Source organism: Cyrtonyx montezumae, unplaced genomic scaffold (assembly GCF_038088225.1).
Source record: "Cyrtonyx montezumae isolate F1298 unplaced genomic scaffold, pur_monq_1.0 scaffold_14, whole genome shotgun sequence".
Lineage (NCBI taxonomy): Eukaryota > Metazoa > Chordata > Aves > Galliformes > Odontophoridae > Cyrtonyx > Cyrtonyx montezumae.
Window position 1 is genome coordinate 17054710 of NW_027071870.1, and position 20128 is coordinate 17074837.

Below are 20128 nucleotides of genomic sequence, written 5' to 3' on the forward strand. Positions count from 1 at the left end.
ATAATGAACAGCACAAGTCAATCTCTCTGACCTTGAACTCATGCACTCTCTTCAGAATCAAAATGTTGCCAAATGCAGTGTTGGAATATTAATGGTATTTAGAGAACGCCTTTAATATTCCATCCCTACGCCCTTCTGAAAGTCTTGCACACTATCAAATAACCTTCCTAAAGATGCCTCAACTTTGAGTTCATATGAAAAGCTGTAATGGGCAAGAGTCAAGGAAATGCAAATCCTCATCACCCTGGAAATGAAGTTGCTCTTACGATATAATCACAAGCTTTCTTTTAAAATTACACATTTTCATTATGCATTTGTTATTTTCAACAGTTTGTAATATTAGGTTAGAGACTTTAGGAGGCTGCTTACAAATGTTAATGAGCACAAAATCCTACTGTTAAACCCTACTTGTATATTAAATCACCTCTAGCAAAAGCAGGCGCTCAGGGAAACAGCACTTTTCATTTTGGTAAGCTACGGCATAAACAGTATTAGAACATTTCTGAATCTGTGAAAGTTATTTAATTTACACTAGTAAGGGTACAATACCATGTCAACACAAATGCCTTTTTTTTTTTTTTTTTTTTTAAGAACATACACAACTAAAGCAAGCAATGACTGATTTTGTTGTTCCATGTGGTTTTTATTCTGGTATATCCCAGAATCCCTCCCTCAGTGTAAGGGAAAAACAGCAGAACAGATCCAAACATAACACTGGCTCACAATATAAAGCCCAGTAGAGTTAGTGTTCATGGAACCCACATGCACAAACCGTACACATTTGTCTCCTGCAGATAGAAATGCTTCTTTTCTGAGCACCTATTGACACAGATTATTCCCACAGCGAGAAAGACAGCAGCATGTCTCCGACTAAAAGTCCAGTCCAAACAACGGCTAAAAAAAAATAAAGACTTCAACAAAACTTGATTTTGTTGTTGTTAAAATGTGAGCCATAGTTCCAAGAGCAAACCTGAAACTATTTAGGATAATGCTTCATAAAACAAAAGGTTCTGCTCTTCCTCTGTACCCTTCAGACTGTGACACTGGTGATAACTGAGCGATTGCTGTAAAGACTTTGCTGATGGCTACAAACAGGAACATACTTCAACAAACTGAAACGATGAAAAAGTCAAAGAGTTTCTGTCTTGCACCAAGAGCTGGAGGTGCTGGACTGCAGTTAAAAGAAGAATCCTAAGAAACAGTGCAAAATGGTAAGACATATGCTTGCATAGGATGAGAAAACTGAGAGAAGGATGATGTGCTGTGATGCAGAACCTAACGCTACAAATTGAGTTTTCAGGCAGGTTCAAAGACAGTAAAGATGTTATTGAAACTGTCCAAACAGTAAACTTGTTCCACCTAATATATCTTCATACTCATGTCCTTTGCTTTAGATAAGAATATTCTGCATTTTACCTAAGTGGGTCTAGTAATCTCCAGTGAGCTAGTATCAAATTTACCATTGAAGGTAGCATCACATTTTCTTTTCCTTTATAGTCAAGTGAAGGAGTCAGTGCTAGCAGAAGCCTGCATAAGACCAGACCTTTCTATATACAAGGGACAGTATTATCAGGGAACTTGTACGCCCCCTCCTAAGATACTGATCCTGATCTGGAAAGTAAAAAACACCAATTCAAAGACTACATGTGAACAACAGAGATGCGTACTTTGTGGCACACTTAAATTAAGTCTTGCTAGCAGACGAGGACAAAACACTCTGAGGGACTCTGATCAACACGTCCACACAGAACCCTGTGGGCAGATGAAGTGGTTTCAGCTAAACTAGCATTAAATACAGAGGACAATTGACAAACTGTATTAACAAGACATGTTAAGTTTGAGGTGCGCTTAGCAGATCTTCAGACTACTCCATCTCAGGTAGAATCTGAACATTTCCTTTATCAATCCAACTCTTACTTATTGAATAGATATGGATTCTGTGTAGTCAATCTCTTCTTAAAGGGCAAATTTTGAAATGAAGGGACAAGAGTTCTGAGGTTACAGTACAACTGCAGGTCAGCCCATTAACAGCTGTAAGTAGGTTTAGATTCTTCATCTCCATAAGCAAGTTGCTAGAACAGTTAGATTCCTAGTAAAATATTCTTGCAGCTAGGGGAAGACCAAACAATATAAATACTCTGAGATCACTAACAAAATATTAACCTCAGGAGTTAGGTCAAATTTGAACTAGCTGTGGAATGAGCCTACAGCATAGATTCAGGAATGACAGTAAACTCCAGCTTTTTCCCTGGTAAACTCTACATATGCCTCACTACTTTTCTGTGGAAAACTCCACAAGAAGTAGTGCATTATTCTCTAGCCTCTCCTTTTATGTACAAAGTAAGAGAAGAAGAGCACAAAGCAATAGAAACAAAGCTGTGTTTTGTTTCTGTTAAGTAGAGATCATATTCTTGAACCCAACACATTTGTGGTTTGCAGGGAAGACCAAACCTTAGCTACAAGCTTTTTCTTCTGCCTTAAATGTTCAGAAGCTTTAATGGAAAGTGTCAAAAAAATAATAAGTTACAGTCTGCCTTTCTGAGTCTAACTCAGCAACAGCATTAAGAGAAGCAGCAGTCCTGAATTCTCCAGGAGGACTCAGATTGGCACTGATGAGCAAAAGACAGAGAATACATACTCTACAACACACCATTACACTCTCTACTGTAATTTAAGTCCTAGTACCATTAATTTGCTTCTAGTACAGTGAATTCAAATAACCAATGGTTTTTTTTTTCTTTTTTTCTTTCAATTTTGAAGAGGTCTGCAGGCTTTATTACAAGTAATTAGAATTAAATGTAGAGCCCTAAGAGCAAGATACTGCAAGTGCTCTGGCTTGCAATCAAGGAATGAGAAAGGAATCACACTGCCAAGCTCACCTGTCTCCCTAGCAAAATGGGTACAACCAAACTGCAGGATATACACAAGATCTGTGTATTCTGCATTTTTGGTTTCTTTTAGGATTTTTATTTTTATTTTTGTAATATTTGTAATATCAGAAACAAGGAAGGGTACCAGCATTTGTCCAGTAATTTATAACAAGTCTTCATAAAACGTAAAGGCAAACCCAAATTATAGCATCTGTCTGCTGGCCCTCAAAATCACAAAATCTTAAATAAAGGCAGCTAAGTCCACAGCACACACTTTACACTACTGGTGACAGCAGCTCCTAAACCCAAACAAGGCGTGAGCTGCTGCAAGTTACTCTGAGAATCACACTGCCCTGCTATGATCTTCTAACTGGAAAAAGACTGAGGAGAATAACCTTCAAGGAACAAGCCAGAAGACACCATTATTAAAACCTGGAAGGAAAATCTACTCAAATTGGGAAAAAAATATCAAATTTATACACGCAAATATTTCTCAGGCAGTATAAAAAAGATTATTTAGACACATCTGCTTAATAATTCAACAGTATTTTCCATACTCTGAGTTTATTAAAAAAAAAACAAACTACCACCAATATAAGACCCAAAAAATAAACACCCAACTTCAAAGTTTACTGTTGTGTTTCTATACTGGCTGTCTATAGTTGAGACATTAACTGTGGTATAAGCTGTAATATCAGCACACTTCTGACTGTGCTCTACTAGTTTCCTTCCGGCTCTGAGCTTCAATATCTAGTTTCTACTAGAAAGCTTGTGTCACCTTTCTACATTATCCCCGTGCTTTTCTTCAACCAAAAAAGTACTTAAATACCTTAATTTATCTCATCTTAAACTGACCTCAGCACAAGCAGAATTACGACTCACAGCCATTACCAATACCTCTCAGTTTCACTGTTAAGATGATTTTTCAGACTGAGGACATGGAAGTTTACGTCTTGGAAAGTAACAGACAAAGGCATTTGAGGTCAGTATTTTCCAGTCACATAGGAACGAAAACACAAGCATGCTATTCAGACATCTAAGTCTTCTAGTCACTTAGGTTGCAAACCTCTCTTCTGAAGATGAGGAAAACATTTAATAGGCAATACTCCATTTTTGTGCTTCCTACATTATAGGGCATTCATAAATATGTCCACTGGCTCTTCAGGGACAGAGATGCAAAAAAAAGTCTTAATTTTCCAGTTGAAGACACTTGCAAAATAACCTGCCCAATTCAGTTATGAGCAAGACAGCTAGAAGAGATGACATAATTTAACTCTTTCTCATCCTAATGGAAAGCCAAAATCAGCAAGAAGTTAGGTAATCAGAAAAGGCCATAAAAGGCTGGAAAACACTGCAATCTGCCTCAATGAGAAATTTAATGAACTGCATTGCGACAATAAGAGATACAATTATGTGCTTGGAAATGAGTTACTAGTGCAGCAATCCTCAGTTTGTGAACGTCAGGAGAAATGGCTCCAATGAATACCACTGAAGTGGCACAGATGAAGGACAACTGCTACTACATTAACTGCAGCACAGGAGCTCTCTCTTGGGTCCACTTCGAAAATGTTCATGCATTTTTCCAACACTTGCCAAGTTTACCTACAGGGGCCTTACTTTTATGATTGACAATAGGAAACACTACAGAACACATCCTTTTTTCAAGTGCAACACTTTTTTCCTCCTGTTTTGACAGGGAAAAAAAAACTTATTATAAAATAGGTATCACAAACGGTTTTCAAAGACAGCTTTCCAAATACTGTCAGAGAGATTTCCAAACTAATGCCTAAAGTGACACATGGCTGAAATACTAAAGGACTCCAAGATGCTTTAGATAGCGTGGCCCCTAATTCCTTTGCAGAAGCTTTCAAAACATACCTCTACTAATAGCCTGGAAGACAGAGACTTTCCTAAGAGGCACAGCATTTTCTGTGTCTTTCATTATTCCAGGAAACTGAATTGAGGTGAAGGTGATTACTTAAGCAAATTTTTCAGAAACTATCAGAATTAAAAACAGGATAAAGGATTTTTTATTCTGGTTGAGAAGTTCCTGCATAGGAGGTCAAATACTGTCAGCTATGCGTTTCTTTTGTGCCACATTTGTGAAAATTAGGATTGGTCATAACTAAGCCAAGAACAAGATGTGAAGCTAATCAGCAGCAGCTTAGAGGGAAGAAAGTATTATCCCAATTAAAGCTTTCAACAGTTGATGAAGGAAACTCGGTCCTTGAGACAAGTTTTGTGGACAACTGAACTACGAGTCACAATTCTGCTCCAAATAACCTAACACTCAGAAATTATATAGGCTGCACGTTGTCATCTTGTTCCTCTGGCACTTCCTGACATTCAGTATTAAGAGCATCATCAATGCAATGCTACTCACTCTCTCACAGTAACAGCACTCATGAAAAGTGCCCTGCCAATGTCTGAGAGTATTTTTTTGTCAACAGAAACTGTCTTTGCTTTGCATTAAAGAAAGTGCAACTCAGAGAGGCCTCTAGTGGCAACAAAAAATGCTGGATGAACAGTACATCGGGTGTGCTTACAGTTCACGTCAGAGCAGAAAAGTTTTAAGAATCTTTAAAAAAAAAAAAGCCTTACCTCTGGTTCTGATTTTGCTTCTTGTTTTGCTTGGCCCACTGGTGTGACTGCCTTAGCTTTCATCTCAGGCCTTCCCTGTGAGTTTCCACCACCAGCTACAGTCTTGGTAGCAGACACTGTGCTCGTAATGGGTTTGACCTGAGCAGCTGGAGTAGAGGCTCGCCTGTTGTTGCTCACTTCCAGAGCATGTGATGGCGCTATGGGCAACTCCCGCAAGTTGCTATTTCTTGGAGCTGTTGGCTGTAGTTGCTGATTTGGACGCTTGACAATATTTTGTGAGGGTGTGCTCTGAAAAGCAGAAAGGAAAAAAATGTGGTTTCTACTTACAATCAGACCGAAGTGTTTCCTGTTTCAGATTTCCACAACTTTGTTGTTTGTCAAAACCAACCAACCAAAAAAAATAAAAAACAGTGAACTTTTCAAAATGGCACTGTGTTTTTAACATAAGAAGAAATAGGTATGAAAATAAGCACTTAAAACGTTTTTTTCCCTAATTAATAGCAATACTGAATCACTTATTTAACGTCTTTGTTAGAAATTGGCTTCACTGTGATTTATTTTTTCTTAATTAAAATCATTCTTCTCAACTACACTCACAATAACTTGAGCACTCCTACCGACTGCTGTGTCACACCAACCTACTTATCAATAGAACATGCCACACTGCAGCAAACTTACAAGATTGTAGTGGTTACAGGTGAACCAGAATGTTTATTTGTAATGCTACTGAAACAAAAACAAGTGTCTGAGAACCGGGCTCCCACACAGACAACTGAGTGAGATAACACTGTAAGTGGTACTTACATGCCTCGGCTTCATCGGCCCCTGCCGCTGCTGACATTGCATCCTGTTGTTATTTGGCTGCTGTGGCGGCGTGGCCTGCATGTGAGGCCTGAACTGCGGTTGGTTCATGGGCATCAAGGGCTGCGGTGGCCCTTGGAGATGATGATGGTGTTGCTGCTGCTGCTGGTGATGGTGCTGCTGCTGCTGGTGATGGTGCTGCTGAGGCTGAGGCTGTGGCTGAGGCTGCAATGGAGGATGCAAGGGACCCTTCATGTGAAAAAAAAGATTATTTGCTTTTAGTTTCAAAGTAATAACCTCTGGAAAATGTAGCTCCAGCCTCCCAAGTCCTCAAAAGAACAAACTTTGTGACCAGGTACAGACCAAGCTAAATAAAAAACATACTAAGTGAAAAAATGGATTAACAAAAGCTGTGTAAGCGAGTTCCATATTTACACAGTCAACAGCTGAAGCTGAAGCAGAAAAAAGGCAAATGAAAAGCTTTCTGCTTTCTCCTTCCTTCTTTTTTTAATGCCTTGTACTGTTCCTTCTCCCTGTCCCAAACAAACATCACCAGACCTCAAGATTTCCCTATGTCAAAACACGAAGAAAACCCTCCAAATAAACAGGGCCATCTGCATAACTCTGCTCAACCTCAAACCGTCAAGCTGCTCGGCTGCCCCTCGGGCAGCAGGAGGCCTAGCTCTTCGCTGAGTCATGGGGCTGAGCAGCAGAGGGCGCTCCGGGACTGCCGTCGCTAGGATGGGGACATCGGGGCACAAGGACACCCCTCCCTACCTCTGCGGAGCTAAATGAACATCAGGAGCTATACGACGCTGGATACATTACAACCTCTCTGCCTCCGGTAGTGTTAAGCAAACCGTGGTGTTTTTTGTAACTTCACTGCAGAAACAGGGCTGGTGTGTAGATTGCTATCAGAAACATGAGTGCTGGCAACTGAAAAGGCGAACCACTTTTCCAGACGGAATAATAAATGTTATATGTAAATCTGCCTCATATCCGCTATCTCAAATAACTCAGTTTTAGTTATATTACTCCTGTGCATCAATGCGGGTACAACACAGTACTGTCCACTTGAAACACCTCTTGTAGGACCATCCCCCACTGCAGATATGTACCTGCATGTTAGGCTGTGCATGTGCTGTGAGGAAGGGCTGTCCTGGAGCCTGTAGGAACTGCTGTCTCGGAGGAATGAAGGGCCGTGGATTTGCTGAGCCTGGCTGGTTGAAGTGGAGAATTCCCACCGGACCTTGAGGCTGTATGTTTGGCCTTAGCGGCCTCTCTCTGGGAAACACGGGCTGCTGTCCCTGCTGGCTGAACACTGGCCCGGGCTGGCTGAACGGCATCGGGCTCTGGGTAGGGACAGGATGCGGACTGTTAAGAAGCGGGGGAGGTGGTGGAGGCGGGGGACTCCGCTGCTCGAACAAGTGATGGCTGGGAAATCTCGGATCTGAGGGAATCAGGAAAGAAATAAGATGACAAATCTCCTCGGGAAACAAGCACGCTTTTGAATTGCAAACATTTCATTCTGAAAAGTAACCTGAAATTTCTAAAAAGCAAAAACGTGAGACTTCATCTTAAGACCTATTCTCAAGGTTATGTTTCTCTGGCTTGGGCCACTTGTGTTTAAGAGGAACTGATGCTTAAAGCACCACGACAACTGAAAATTAGCAGTAATTAGGAATAGCTTTCAGAAACAGACTGCAGTGATATTGCATAAAAGCACATAAGAACTCGCAGGATTTTTGCAGACCAGATATTTAGCAATTTTTTACATCCTTGTGAGTACAGGTAAAATGTATGTAACATATACATCATAAATATTACATACAGATGTTAAACATAAATGTCTACATACACACGAACAACCTATTTTGTTTGCTATGCTCTAACAATCCAGCTAATATTAATAGTTTTCAGAGAGTGGGATGTTTAAAATGTATCAACTTACAACAATTTGCAGCAATTACTTTGATACTAACTTTATTTTGTATTTGGATAAACACAAATGAATCAGTGGTAGCTAAATACATAAAGTACACCAGAACAGAAAAGATATCAGACTGCTGCAATTTTTGGTACATACAAGGCAGGTTACATCAAATACAATCTCCATGTTCTTTCCTTAAACTGCATGTTTACAAAAAGTACATTTTGTACATTAATTGAAATGGAAACATTTACCTCCTAGGAAAAAAGGGTCTCTGTCTTGAGGAGGTGGAGGAGGGAGAGGTGGGGGGGGGGGAGGTGGCCCTCTCCACTGATCCTGCATTGGCAGCCGTGGGGCTTGGGAGAAGTTGGTAGGAACAGGTCCAGGTGTGTGCTGCTGGAAGTCTGGAGGGACCTATTAAAGAAGACAAAAGATAAAGACAACCATTCAGAGAATTATCTATTGCCTGCTGTAACTTTTTTTTCCTCTTAAAATCTAATTGATTTATGGAGTTACCTACTATAATCTCTTCAAATTGGCAGCCCTTACTGAGTCATCCTTTCACAATGGAAGAGATATTAAACCTCAGCACAGTATCTTGAAATGAATTCACAATGTTTTAATAATCACTAGCACCACAGGAATGCCATTTATTCTCACGCTTATTGAAATCCATGCAATTATTGACCTTCTTTTACATTAATCCAAAAAAACCTGAATGTCTACTTTAGGAAACATTCCTGACATTTATCTTCTTAAACCACACTATTCTGTGCCATCAATTCGGTACAGTGTAAGCTACAGAAGTGAAGCTGCTTTACTTCCAGTGGAGGAGGGGAATTGTGGCATTTGAAAACTATAGAAATCTTTCAAAAAAAAAAAAAAAAAAACCTCTCAGTGCATCTGAAGCATTATAAGAAGGACTGGAAAATTATCCTTCCTCCATTAAGTTATTTCTTAAAATGTCAAGTGAGTTTATGTAGTACAGAAAGCAGAACCTTAATCTGAAAGGAGAACTTTGCAGAAGGAACACTTAAGTCAGTAATTTACACTACTGCCATTTTTGCTTTTATATCAGAAGTTGACAAAGGATGTTGCTAGCCTCTGATAACAGAAAAGCTATGCCTCACATAAGCCATTATGTTCAGAAACATTTCCTTATTATGTACGAGTAAATCAAATAAGTAATGAACATAATATCTAAGCACGTTCTTGTTTTCCACTTAATACAATTCTGAAATTAGTGGTGGCATCTGCTCTATCTCCATCTGGTGTTCATCTATAAGCTTAAACTTTGCCACTGCTAAAGATAAGCCTTTCACAACAGATTTCAGAGCACAAACTCCCTGCTAAAGCAAATTACAGTTATCAACAAAGGATTATTATTTATCCATGGGGCTGCCCTAACCAAACAAATACATAATCTCACCCTATCCTATTTGTATTGCAAAAATAATAGCATTTTGGTTTGAAAATTTCAAAACCAGGCATTTGTCCTGCCTACTGAAGCCTGTTCACCAAAGCAGCACAAAACAAAGCTGCTGCACACCCTTTTACGAGAAAGATACAGCTGGGATATGCAAGGACCATATATGAGAGTGCCATTCAGCATCAAAGCCAACATTAAATCTGTGGCCTCCTTGAAAACACCTGAATGGGGATATCTGAAATACTAAGACCTCATCTGGAAGTGAGAGTATGTATTTTATGTCATTATACAGCCATCAGCTGTAAATACTTTATCACACAGAGATTAAAGGTTCTATATCCTGCTGCCAGTGCTCCTAGTCAGCCAGTCTCCTGTGGGTATTTCATTTAGTGAAAAGACATCATTTTACACTCAAGCATGACAGTCTTTGTTAATGTACATACTATTTAGTGGCAGTTACCCACAGAAAACACTCTTGCCACCTCAGAAAACAGCAAAACCTTTAAATTTCAAAGGCTGTCTGCAAGCAATAGCAGTTGAAGAAAGAGGGAAATATTTGGGATGGGACATTTATTTGTCCCATCAAAAACCATCTAGCTTTAGCTGAACCAGCCTGTTCAACTGCACTGCCCTTCCCTTCAGTTGAACAGGACAGCACTGGCTGCCTGCCGCACCTTAAGGATGCTGACCCCTTGCTCCCAAATGCACCTGTACCATCACCACACATAGGAGCTGCCAAAGGTCCTCACAAACTAAGGTTAAAGACATCCTCTCATCTTGAAAGCTTTGGGGATAAAAGCATATTAAAGTACAGCTCTTACAGTCACTGGGAACATAACAGCATTTCTGCAAACCAAGGAGGACAGGCCAACTGCAAACCAACTAATGCATATGGTCATTGCAACAGAGGCAGGGGAGAAACCAGTTCACCAGGGCAGTTCTCACAACAGAGTGGTTTTTATCTCACTTATTATTTACTGCACTCAGTCACAGGAGCACGTATCACCTGCAGAGGGAAGAAAGTCCAGGTAGGTGACCTTTCCTCCTATTTTCCAAGTGCTTTACTTTGAAACTCTAGAGTCTTCTAGACAGTATTTCCAATTAGCTTTCTCCCAATCCTATCTTGTTCTTTAGACACATTCAGCCATCCTCACCAGGACCAATGGTTCCCAAACCCAACTGGGACCCAGCTTTCCAGCTCTGTAACACCAGCAGGTGCTCTCGTGGTAGCCCATTATGATCTGTCATTTGACCAGTTCAGACCCAGACTTTCCTGCCTGTGCTCTTAGTCCACACTGCTTCCTCTCTTTTTCCTTCTTTGGAAGAAGAGAGCACACTGGGAAAAAACAGATTTTGAATTTGTATTTTAAATGAACACCTCCTCCCAGCAGCTTTCCCTTTCCTGACGTCCTGTACCCTCATTATCATGACCAGATCTACCTCATCCCAAAGCAGCCCTAAATCATAACTGAATGTAAAATAAGGCTGAATTTACATCCTCCAATTAGGCAAATACTTTTTTTTTTTTTTAAAGTTGCAATCATAAAACACATGAATTACTATTTATTGGACAAAACGCTATTTTCCACCATTTCAGTCTTAGAATGAAAGCACTTCAGTCTCAGAACATAAATATTTGGAAAACTTCAAAAAAGCAACTCAAAATCAAGCAGATAGCCAGCAGAACATATTAGCTTAAACCACAGCAGTCTGGTAAGGCTTTGCACATTGACAGCAGACTCTTGCTTTCCCACCATAACCAAGATTTAAACATTTCTGAAATAAACTTTACTCACTTCCAAAACTTAGTTATTAAAGTTATTTTAGATCAGAAAATGTCACATTTAGAAAAAATAGGAGAGTATAGATTATTACAAAGTTACAGAAACAACCAACCAGCAAAGTATTTTACTGCCACAGGTATAAGCAATACTGATACCAAGCTTCCCTCAGTTCCAAAGGTGTCTATTGTAGCCCTAGAAACAAGTTATCTCCTCTTGTCTACTTTATTTGACTTTAAAAAGAATTATCCAACTGCAGAAAAAGAAAAAAACAAATCCCACTAAGATGCACTGAAATTCATTCCTACTCTGGTTTTGTTCATGGTACGTCTCAGAAAGTACATCCTACAGTACGTGTTTGGCTCAAAACTCCAAAACAGTTCAACAAGATCAGACCAAGAAGGAAATAAAATGTAACTCTTCCTTATCATCCTCTTCTTCATAGTTAAAAATGCTCTTCCCACCCCCCCACTCAATGTTAATCTCTGAAGCTACTATGTTTTTAGTAATAATATTTGTGAAGCCTAAAATCCAACCCCCCTTCTCCACTTTGCATTTAAAATAACATGAAAATCCTTTCTATATCCTGCAATGAGCAGGAGTTGTCTCTGTCAGAAACCATTAGTGCTGAAGAGTCGTATGTGATTACTAAAGCAATGACCCATCCCTGCCACAGCACTTATCCACGCACAATGGCACCGAGGTGGTGATGCTCCTGTTTGTTTTCAACCAAGAAGTTTCAAATGCGGGGAAGTTACAGAAATATACACCAGTGTAAGTATAATAAAGCAGCATGCTATAAAGACAACAGAGCATCGTTAAGGAATGCCCACTTATTTGATCACTTGCAAATCTTAACATCTGTATGCGGCATTTTAAAGAACTGGTAAATTATGACTAATCACATTTCTTGGCTGATAACCAAAGGCCAATCACAGAAAGTTAATTGCAAAGTCATTTGCTATTTGCAGAAAAATGAATTACCAATATTTGCTTCTAAAAACAGAAATGAGTTCGATCCTCTTCCTTCTAACATCAGTGAAAATCCTCTGACCTCCACTTCTTTTTTTCTAAACCAGCTTTTCTTTTAGTACTCCTAAAAAGAGAATTAAAATTCTGCCCATAAATCACCGTAATACAGCTGGGGAGAAGTCTGTATTTTCTGATTTTATGCTGCTGAGATTTTTCTTCTGCTTTCAGCATTCAGGAAAGCTCCAATGGTAATTTAATGATGCGACAGGATAATTTCACACACCACATGTGAAACTAAGTTTCAGTCAGTTATCACTTCCACGCACAACCAAACATTTAAAAAAATTGGCAAAATATAGTGAATATTTTCCCAAGTTCTGAGGTACTCATCTATTACTCTGAAATACCACTACATTTCTTCTTGCCTATTTCTAGCAATACATTCATACTACAGCTTCAACTTTTACTTATGCCACATTCTATCCTAAAAATTGTACAAAGTAATGTAGCAGCTTCCTACTGGTTAAGGTTTGAGGTTGCTTTGGTGTTTTTTTCCTTCTTAATAGCAGTCAAACTATAATTCTCAGAGAGGATTATTTTACCATTAGCACTAAACTCTACATTCAGCAAGTATTTGCTACAAGTAATCCCCAAGTGACTGCTGGTATTTTGTAGAAAAGACCACACAGTCATTTAACTTCAAAAAATTAATGAAGAGCAGGTGCATAAGCCAGTTTTCATAATGGTCTATTTTTGATAAGTAAGCATACTGTAACATAGATGCATAATAAATCTTTATATGCACAGTAGTTACCTCCATTTTTCATGGTTCTGCTATCCGGACAGTTTCAAATAACAAGCAACTATTCAATATACACACTAACTAAGCCTCCCTACAAGAAAAAATCATTTTAGCTATTACCACAACAACAACAAAAAAATCACTTTAACTATTACATCACCACGTGATACATTTTTGGAAACTCCTTACTATATCTCACACTGTTCAAAGCCACCTATTTTCAAGTTAAATTCTTCGTCTGAAATGTAAGAGAGCTGCAAATTCATATGGTCAGTCAAGGCTGTAAAATTCTAACTTCCAGTCCAAAACTGGGGGCAACTGTGACACTGGGGAAAGGGACAAAATCTTTATGTGCCTTCCCAGCAGGACCCCACAAGGCTGGCTCTGATTCACACGGACAGGTTCTGAAGATCGCGTTACCAAGCACCCGCATGAGAAAGAACCAGAAGAGCACAGACTGCAGCCTTTTGGAAAAGGCTTCTCTCTCTCATCATTAATTATTCAGTACCATAATTTTTTACATAGCATCATTATTATTGGTAATTTAGTACATACATTCTATAATATGTTCTGCACTGTAAGCTAAAAAACATCAATCCTTGAGCAACGAAAGCGAGGTACTGAACACGCAGACCGTTCTTATGCTACCACAGCAAGTTTTGTGCCAGACTTTTTCTGTTTTAAGGAATGCAAGTACTGATTTCGATTTTTTAGTTTATCCTAGCATCATTTTGCTCTGAAAAGTTGTATGCTTTTTTTTTTTTGAATGCAAGAACTTAAAGCTAGATGGAAATTACACTGGAAATGGGGTTCTGTGTGGATTTCTTAAGAGAGACAATCATCAACAACCTAGAAATACCTCAAAGCAGAATAAAATAATGCTCTGAAGCACTGTTGACAGTTACTTTACTGTCTTACATCTTCAATTCTGTAAAGTTTATCCTGACAATAAAAGAAGTCTATCCACACCTTCTCCCCAACGTGCAACAACACTGCAAATTGACTTCTTATACAATTTCTCGTGCACATTGCGCCATTTCTTCTTTTACTTCCATTATTCAATTAACTCACATGTTATCAATCACTTTTGGAAAAAAAATGCAATGCAAACTTGTGTCTACAATTCATTAGGGTTGTGAATAGCTCATTGAACACGACTCTCACACTGAGGCAATCCTACCTTCTGAAAGAGCATGAGATAAGGTTACTTTAATCCTTCCAAATAACTGCACTATTTTGCCTCCCTTTTATCCCTTTAACTATCCTTCCTAGTTAAGAAATTAACATTCTCTCTCAACAATTCTTACACAAATTGTACTTTTACTTTTCTGCATCTCTTGTTAATTACATGATGTTATCTCTAATAATCTATTCATGAAGCACAGATAACTTTGGTTACCAATAAAAGGGAAAACTTAGCATAAATTGCTTAGCACAAAGTTAATCTTATAAAGCAAGGAATAAAGAGGATCTAACAGCTATTATATGACTTATCAGCTTCTCTAAAAGGGTCACTCTACTTTTTTTCCATGAGACTAATTAAATACCTTAACAATGTCATTGAAACTTCATGAATCTTTCAATAAATTACACCCTGCCTCTACAACATGTTTTCATTTATTAATCTCACTTAAAATGCAAAGAGCTAAGAGAAGCCCATTGACAGTTAAGCAGGGCCACTCAGTTAATTCTTCTTATATGGTTTAAATGCAAAGAATAATGACCACTATAACCTATGACAATTAAAACTATAGCCATCTGTCACAAGATGTTAATCCTCTTATTTCAGCAGCTACTAGACTTTTTGAAAAGCCTTCTGAAAATGCCTACCTTCCAGTGCAAGGAACTGACTTTTCATCCTCTCACATAAGAAATCCCACTCCACGAATCTTTAATACAGTTTAAAATTCTTCAAGTAGAAAGGTACACTGTAATTATACAAACCGTGGTTCTTTACACACAATTTTCATAGTATTTTGATTTACAGAGCACAGCGTACAGAAAGTAAATGATTCAATGAAATTTAAGAACAACAGACAGCACAGATGCCAACGTCAAGGCAAACTCAGTTTGAGAAAGAACAGGTTGATCATTTCTGCAAACTGACCCAAAATAGATTTCTAATATCAAAATGTGCCACATAACTTGAACAAGCTTCTTTGATACTGCACAGCTCCAGAAGATAAGAAAGTTCATTGGGATACAGAAGTACAAGTGATCTCAAAACAAGAATTTCATGTAAAATCCGTATGGATAAATCACTAATGCTCGAATTTACTGACTAATGTTCCAGAATAAAAGCCAACCATTGTGGAAAACAAGTACAAGGAGAGAAAGACATGAACCATTTGTGACTTAGGTCAACATACAACCATGAAACCAAAGGACATGGTCAACAAAGAAGCAGAAGGATGGTTAATTTGCTCTTTAGCATACTGTGACCATCCCAAACAGTTCAGGAGAGACTAAATTAGATTCCTTGTATACAGAGAATAAATTTATTTCCAGTAAGTTTTGGTGCATCTCAACTAACACATCAGGCACAAACATACTCATGTTGCAAATGAAGGCAAAAATGCTCTGAATTTCAGTGTAATATACAGACACACACACAGTAGAACATCCCAGAAACAACAAACAGATCACTTGATAGGTTTCTCAGACTCTCACCTCCTCTACCACTGAGGTATGGAAGTTACAAGATGAAGATCAGCTGGAAAAAGCTGGAAATCTTCACAAATAATCCTCAGAAAATGTTCCAAAATGAAATGCAGTAATAGGAAAGATACTGCTGGCAAAATCCTAGCTTTAAATTCTAAAGTGCCGTTGTGCAGAAGAACCATACTGCTATCCATTCCCTTTGTACAGCCAAAGGAAAAGCAACTACAGCAGATAGACAAAGGTGCTAGAAATAGCGTAGTAGCAGGCTGCACTGCTTGAAGGTAGAGAAAAAGCTCTAAAATCAAAGCTCAAAGTTAAGTGATTTTTTTAAACAGATGTTTAAAAGTAACTCATTTGAGAGCTTTGATTTCACTTTAATTTGCAGTCCTCTTCAAGGGTCTGGTGTATGAGAACATGCGACCACACTTCATGGTGCTAACTTTTAAACATGAAGTACAAAACAGAATATCGCAGAACACATATAGTAAGACTATAACAGACATTAGTGTCAGAATAATGAATTCTCTTATGAAAAAGAGATTTATAATTATTTCACCTGGAAACAATAGAAATCACCCTCCGTATTTCTGAGTTGAAAACTAGCTTACATACTAGGAAGATAAATTCTTATGGACCAAGAAGCATGGTAGGTTTCAGACCTCTTCAGCTTTCACAACTATTGGCATAAAGCACCTACAAAATTAATAAGTTATCCCAAGACTAAAGAATATCACATGGATGTATTATTAGAGTTTATTGACCTCATGTATTTTGGTGACCTGCACGTCACTTATGATTACAAGCAAAACTCAAGAGGTCAGTATTATGTTGGATGATGGATATCCAACTCAGAATTTTTACATGACACTCCAAGCCTGACAGCGCAGTTAAGAGTTAATTTCATAACAATGAGTAAATCTCAAAGATTTGACCTGGAGGGTGACCCTTCCCCAATCCTTTTCAACTAAAAGGTCTCAGATTCCATACACCAAAAAATGAAAGAAAAAGACTTAACAGGAAATAAATATTAGAATTTCAGCAAACTGACTCTGATTTCTGACATTTCAGATCCGATTTGGGGTGTTAAGCTACAAGATTGCTTATTTTTAATTCTGTATAGAAATTTCATTTTGGAGTTGTTCCACACATCTCTGACACTGCAAACACTTTGAAGAGTAGACTTTACACCTCCAGGGCTACTCATGTGCTTGCAGGCTCCTCTCACATGTTGAAGATGAAGGCCTGAAAATATACGTATTTTTTGTACATGGCACAGTCAACATGTATCACTCAAATTCAGTTTCCTGAAAGTAGTGGTATGTCTTTGTATTTCATCATTAACAAAGCTTTTTTTTTTCTTTCACATATTAAATGGCAAGTTCTGAAAGAACAGAAGGTGAATACATACCAGTTTATTGATAACATTTTTTTTTATTGTAATGACACAAATATATCAGATTTTCCTTCAAAAGGATGCTTCTCAGCACAGTAGAAAGTCATAGAGAACCATACTACCACCTAGGACTATGCTTTAACAAGCATATTTCAGCTCTGCATTCAAACTAAGCACTAGATTACTTACTGCATTGTAGTAAAATGTCAATTGTAGACTGACATTGGATTTCTCTGAAAGAGAAACGTTGACATGTGCAAAACAGGTCTTTAACAGTGCCTATTTAATGGCTATGAAGCTATGCACCCGATACATATCTGTGCGTGCTTCAATAAAATTTTTGCTTAGCTCATAAGGCTCAAACTTCATTCATACAAATAAACCAAAACCAATGCATTTATTTGTATGCATACAAATATACACATGCAAATATCTGTGTAAGTATAAACAATAAATACAAAAACAATTTAAAAAATTACATTATTTTACATATAAATCAAAACTTTCCAAATGTGCAGGTGAACAAGCACCAGCACAAGCTGCCCAGAGAGAATGTAGTCTCCAGGTTTAAGATATTCAAAAGCCATCTGGACATGGTCCTGGAGAAGCAGCTGAAGGAGCTCCTGCTGCAGCAGGGGGGTTGACAAGTCAACATCCAGGTGCCTTCCAGCCCCAGTCACTCTGTGATCCTTCACTTATCAGGTACTAAAGCTGAGACTGAACTGTAGAAAATCTACTGTCATTAACACACAAAAAAAGTTTAATTCTGCTACTCTGATTTCCCTGGCAGTCCTAAGTAGCAACTAGTTAAATAACAAAAACTAAGAAAAAGTAAGTGCACTAGTTTTCTGTTTGATTTTCAAATCTGAGGAGCATGTGCATACTGGAACTAGCATGACAAGTTAAAGGGTTACTGCATTTACAGACCATCTATTTCTCTCAAATTTAATAGCTGTTACCATCATGTTTAGCTGCTGCTGCTCCTCCTGCAGATGGGAATTCACTGATATGATTAAATTTGATGGTATGATAATGTATGGTAATCGTGATTAATCAGAAGCCCACTAGCAAATGGAGGATGTTGGGTATTATGTCACCTGCATTTTAAACCACATTCCCTTTATGCCAGCCTGACAATATTTGACAGCTGGAGGGTTCTCATGCTGCATCTGCTTGCTACTACTCATAGACATAAGAGAAAGTGCTCATCATTCCTTTACTACCTAAAGTGCTGTAATTACAGAGCTTTGCAGTCAAGTTGTGAAAACAGTAAGTGTTGAAAAGGAAAGCTTTTTGCTAGCTGCTGAAACAAGCTCTGTCTCACATCTGCAAGGGCTATAAATCTGAAAGAAATGTAATTTGATGCAGCAGTCTCATTCAAACATGATTTGCATGAAATGCTGTATAAAGCACTATCCAAGAAATGTCAATCAACACCACCTGATACCATGTATCCTGTTAAATGAAAACAAAATGCTTTCTACACTACCTGTGATCTGCTTCTGCTACGTAGTAATAGACTGAAATTTTCATTTACTGTTAGTCATTATAGTAAAGCCACAGCTAAAGCACAGTAATTGTGAGAAAGTAGGAGAATCACTTTCACAAGTGGTTTTTATTTCCATTAACAGTTTTATCTCCAACATACAAACTGTTGTAAACATGTACAGGTTACTTACTGCAAATCAGTACTTCCTAAGTATTAGTTTAAAAGGACTGCCAGTACTCAGTACTTTAAGAATCGTCCTTGCATGGAACACCAGAAAATATACAAAGATTTTTGCAACAGTTGGTAAAAAAAACTTATTTATGAATAGTAATCCATAACCAAATCAGATATTTTGGAAAAAAAATTATCTCCCTATGTATGTTTTCCACAACAAAACACAAAGCACTACTGCAAGGAGTTTTGTTTCCAAAAGCACTGCAAATTTCTTCTTTCACAGACTATAAAAGGCGTTTATGCCAAAACACACTCACAGGCCAAGGTACGTGGAAAAATTCACTACATTAATCCAAGTTGGCCAGAATGGTGTTACAAGGAGATGCAGTCAGCACAAGAGGTAATTTCCACAATAAAAGAGTAGATCATACTCTAAAAGATAGTTTTTATAAATAAAATAGCATTAACACTTTTTGTCAAAAATAAATTTCAAATGCAAGCTGCAAAAATTAACAACAGTGATCAATGATGGCACGGAACAGTACCCAAGCATCACATCTCTCACAGATTAAAACACAGAAGTGTTTTACAAGTGCCTGAATTGCTGACAAATTTTCAGCCTTCAAGTGTTGTTTAACTGAAGATTTGAGCAGTGACTAACCAGTTCTGCCACAGTAGCCATTTACATACTGTCATTTACATGACATACTGGAGGCAAAGTTGAATACTCAATGAAAATATAAGAGTGTTTACTAAGATTTCTGCAGTTTAAGAAAAAAAATATTCAGGTATACTTTTGGGATAAGGAACATTATGAAATAAAATTCTATGGCAAATTTCAACAGCAAATCATGTCAAAAAAAATAAAAGAAACCTCTTGGGAAGTAAAAAGACACACAATGTAGAATATTCACTAGGGCCTGAGGACAGTTGCTCTACTACAATCTTATTTTTATATTGAATAAGACGTAATTTATACAATGTACAATTCAACTTTTTTTTAGACTTGAATTCAACAGTTATTTGAAAGGCACCTAGAGCACTAAAAGGTCAACAGCTTTGTGCACCTCAAAGCCTTCCTGGCAGAAGTCAGCCAGGCAGAAAACAGTGCAGCTTCATTTTTTGCTCCATGTCACTTCAGACATTCCTAGTTCCAGCTCTGAAACTCAAATGGATCAAATTTAAGGGAATTTGTCTGTGGGGTGGATATCTGCCCAGCTCTCAG

General features: G+C 38.1%; 1 protein-coding gene across 6 annotated transcripts in view; it reads right to left on the reverse strand.

Annotated features, from left to right (window-relative positions):
• RBM33 (RNA binding motif protein 33) overlaps positions 1-20128 on the reverse strand; it is an 86677-nt gene that overhangs the window by 24561 nt on the left and 41988 nt on the right. For all 6 annotated transcript variants that reach the window (XM_065731546.1, XM_065731547.1, XM_065731548.1 and 3 more), the window contains 4 exons: positions 8457-8616; positions 7391-7722; positions 6276-6521; positions 5472-5759 (listed from right to left, as the gene is read on the reverse strand). In XM_065731546.1, coding sequence (XP_065587618.1) covers positions 5472-5759; positions 6276-6521; positions 7391-7722; positions 8457-8616 — 1026 coding nt within the window. The remainder of the gene's footprint in view (positions 1-5471; positions 5760-6275; positions 6522-7390; positions 7723-8456; positions 8617-20128) is intronic.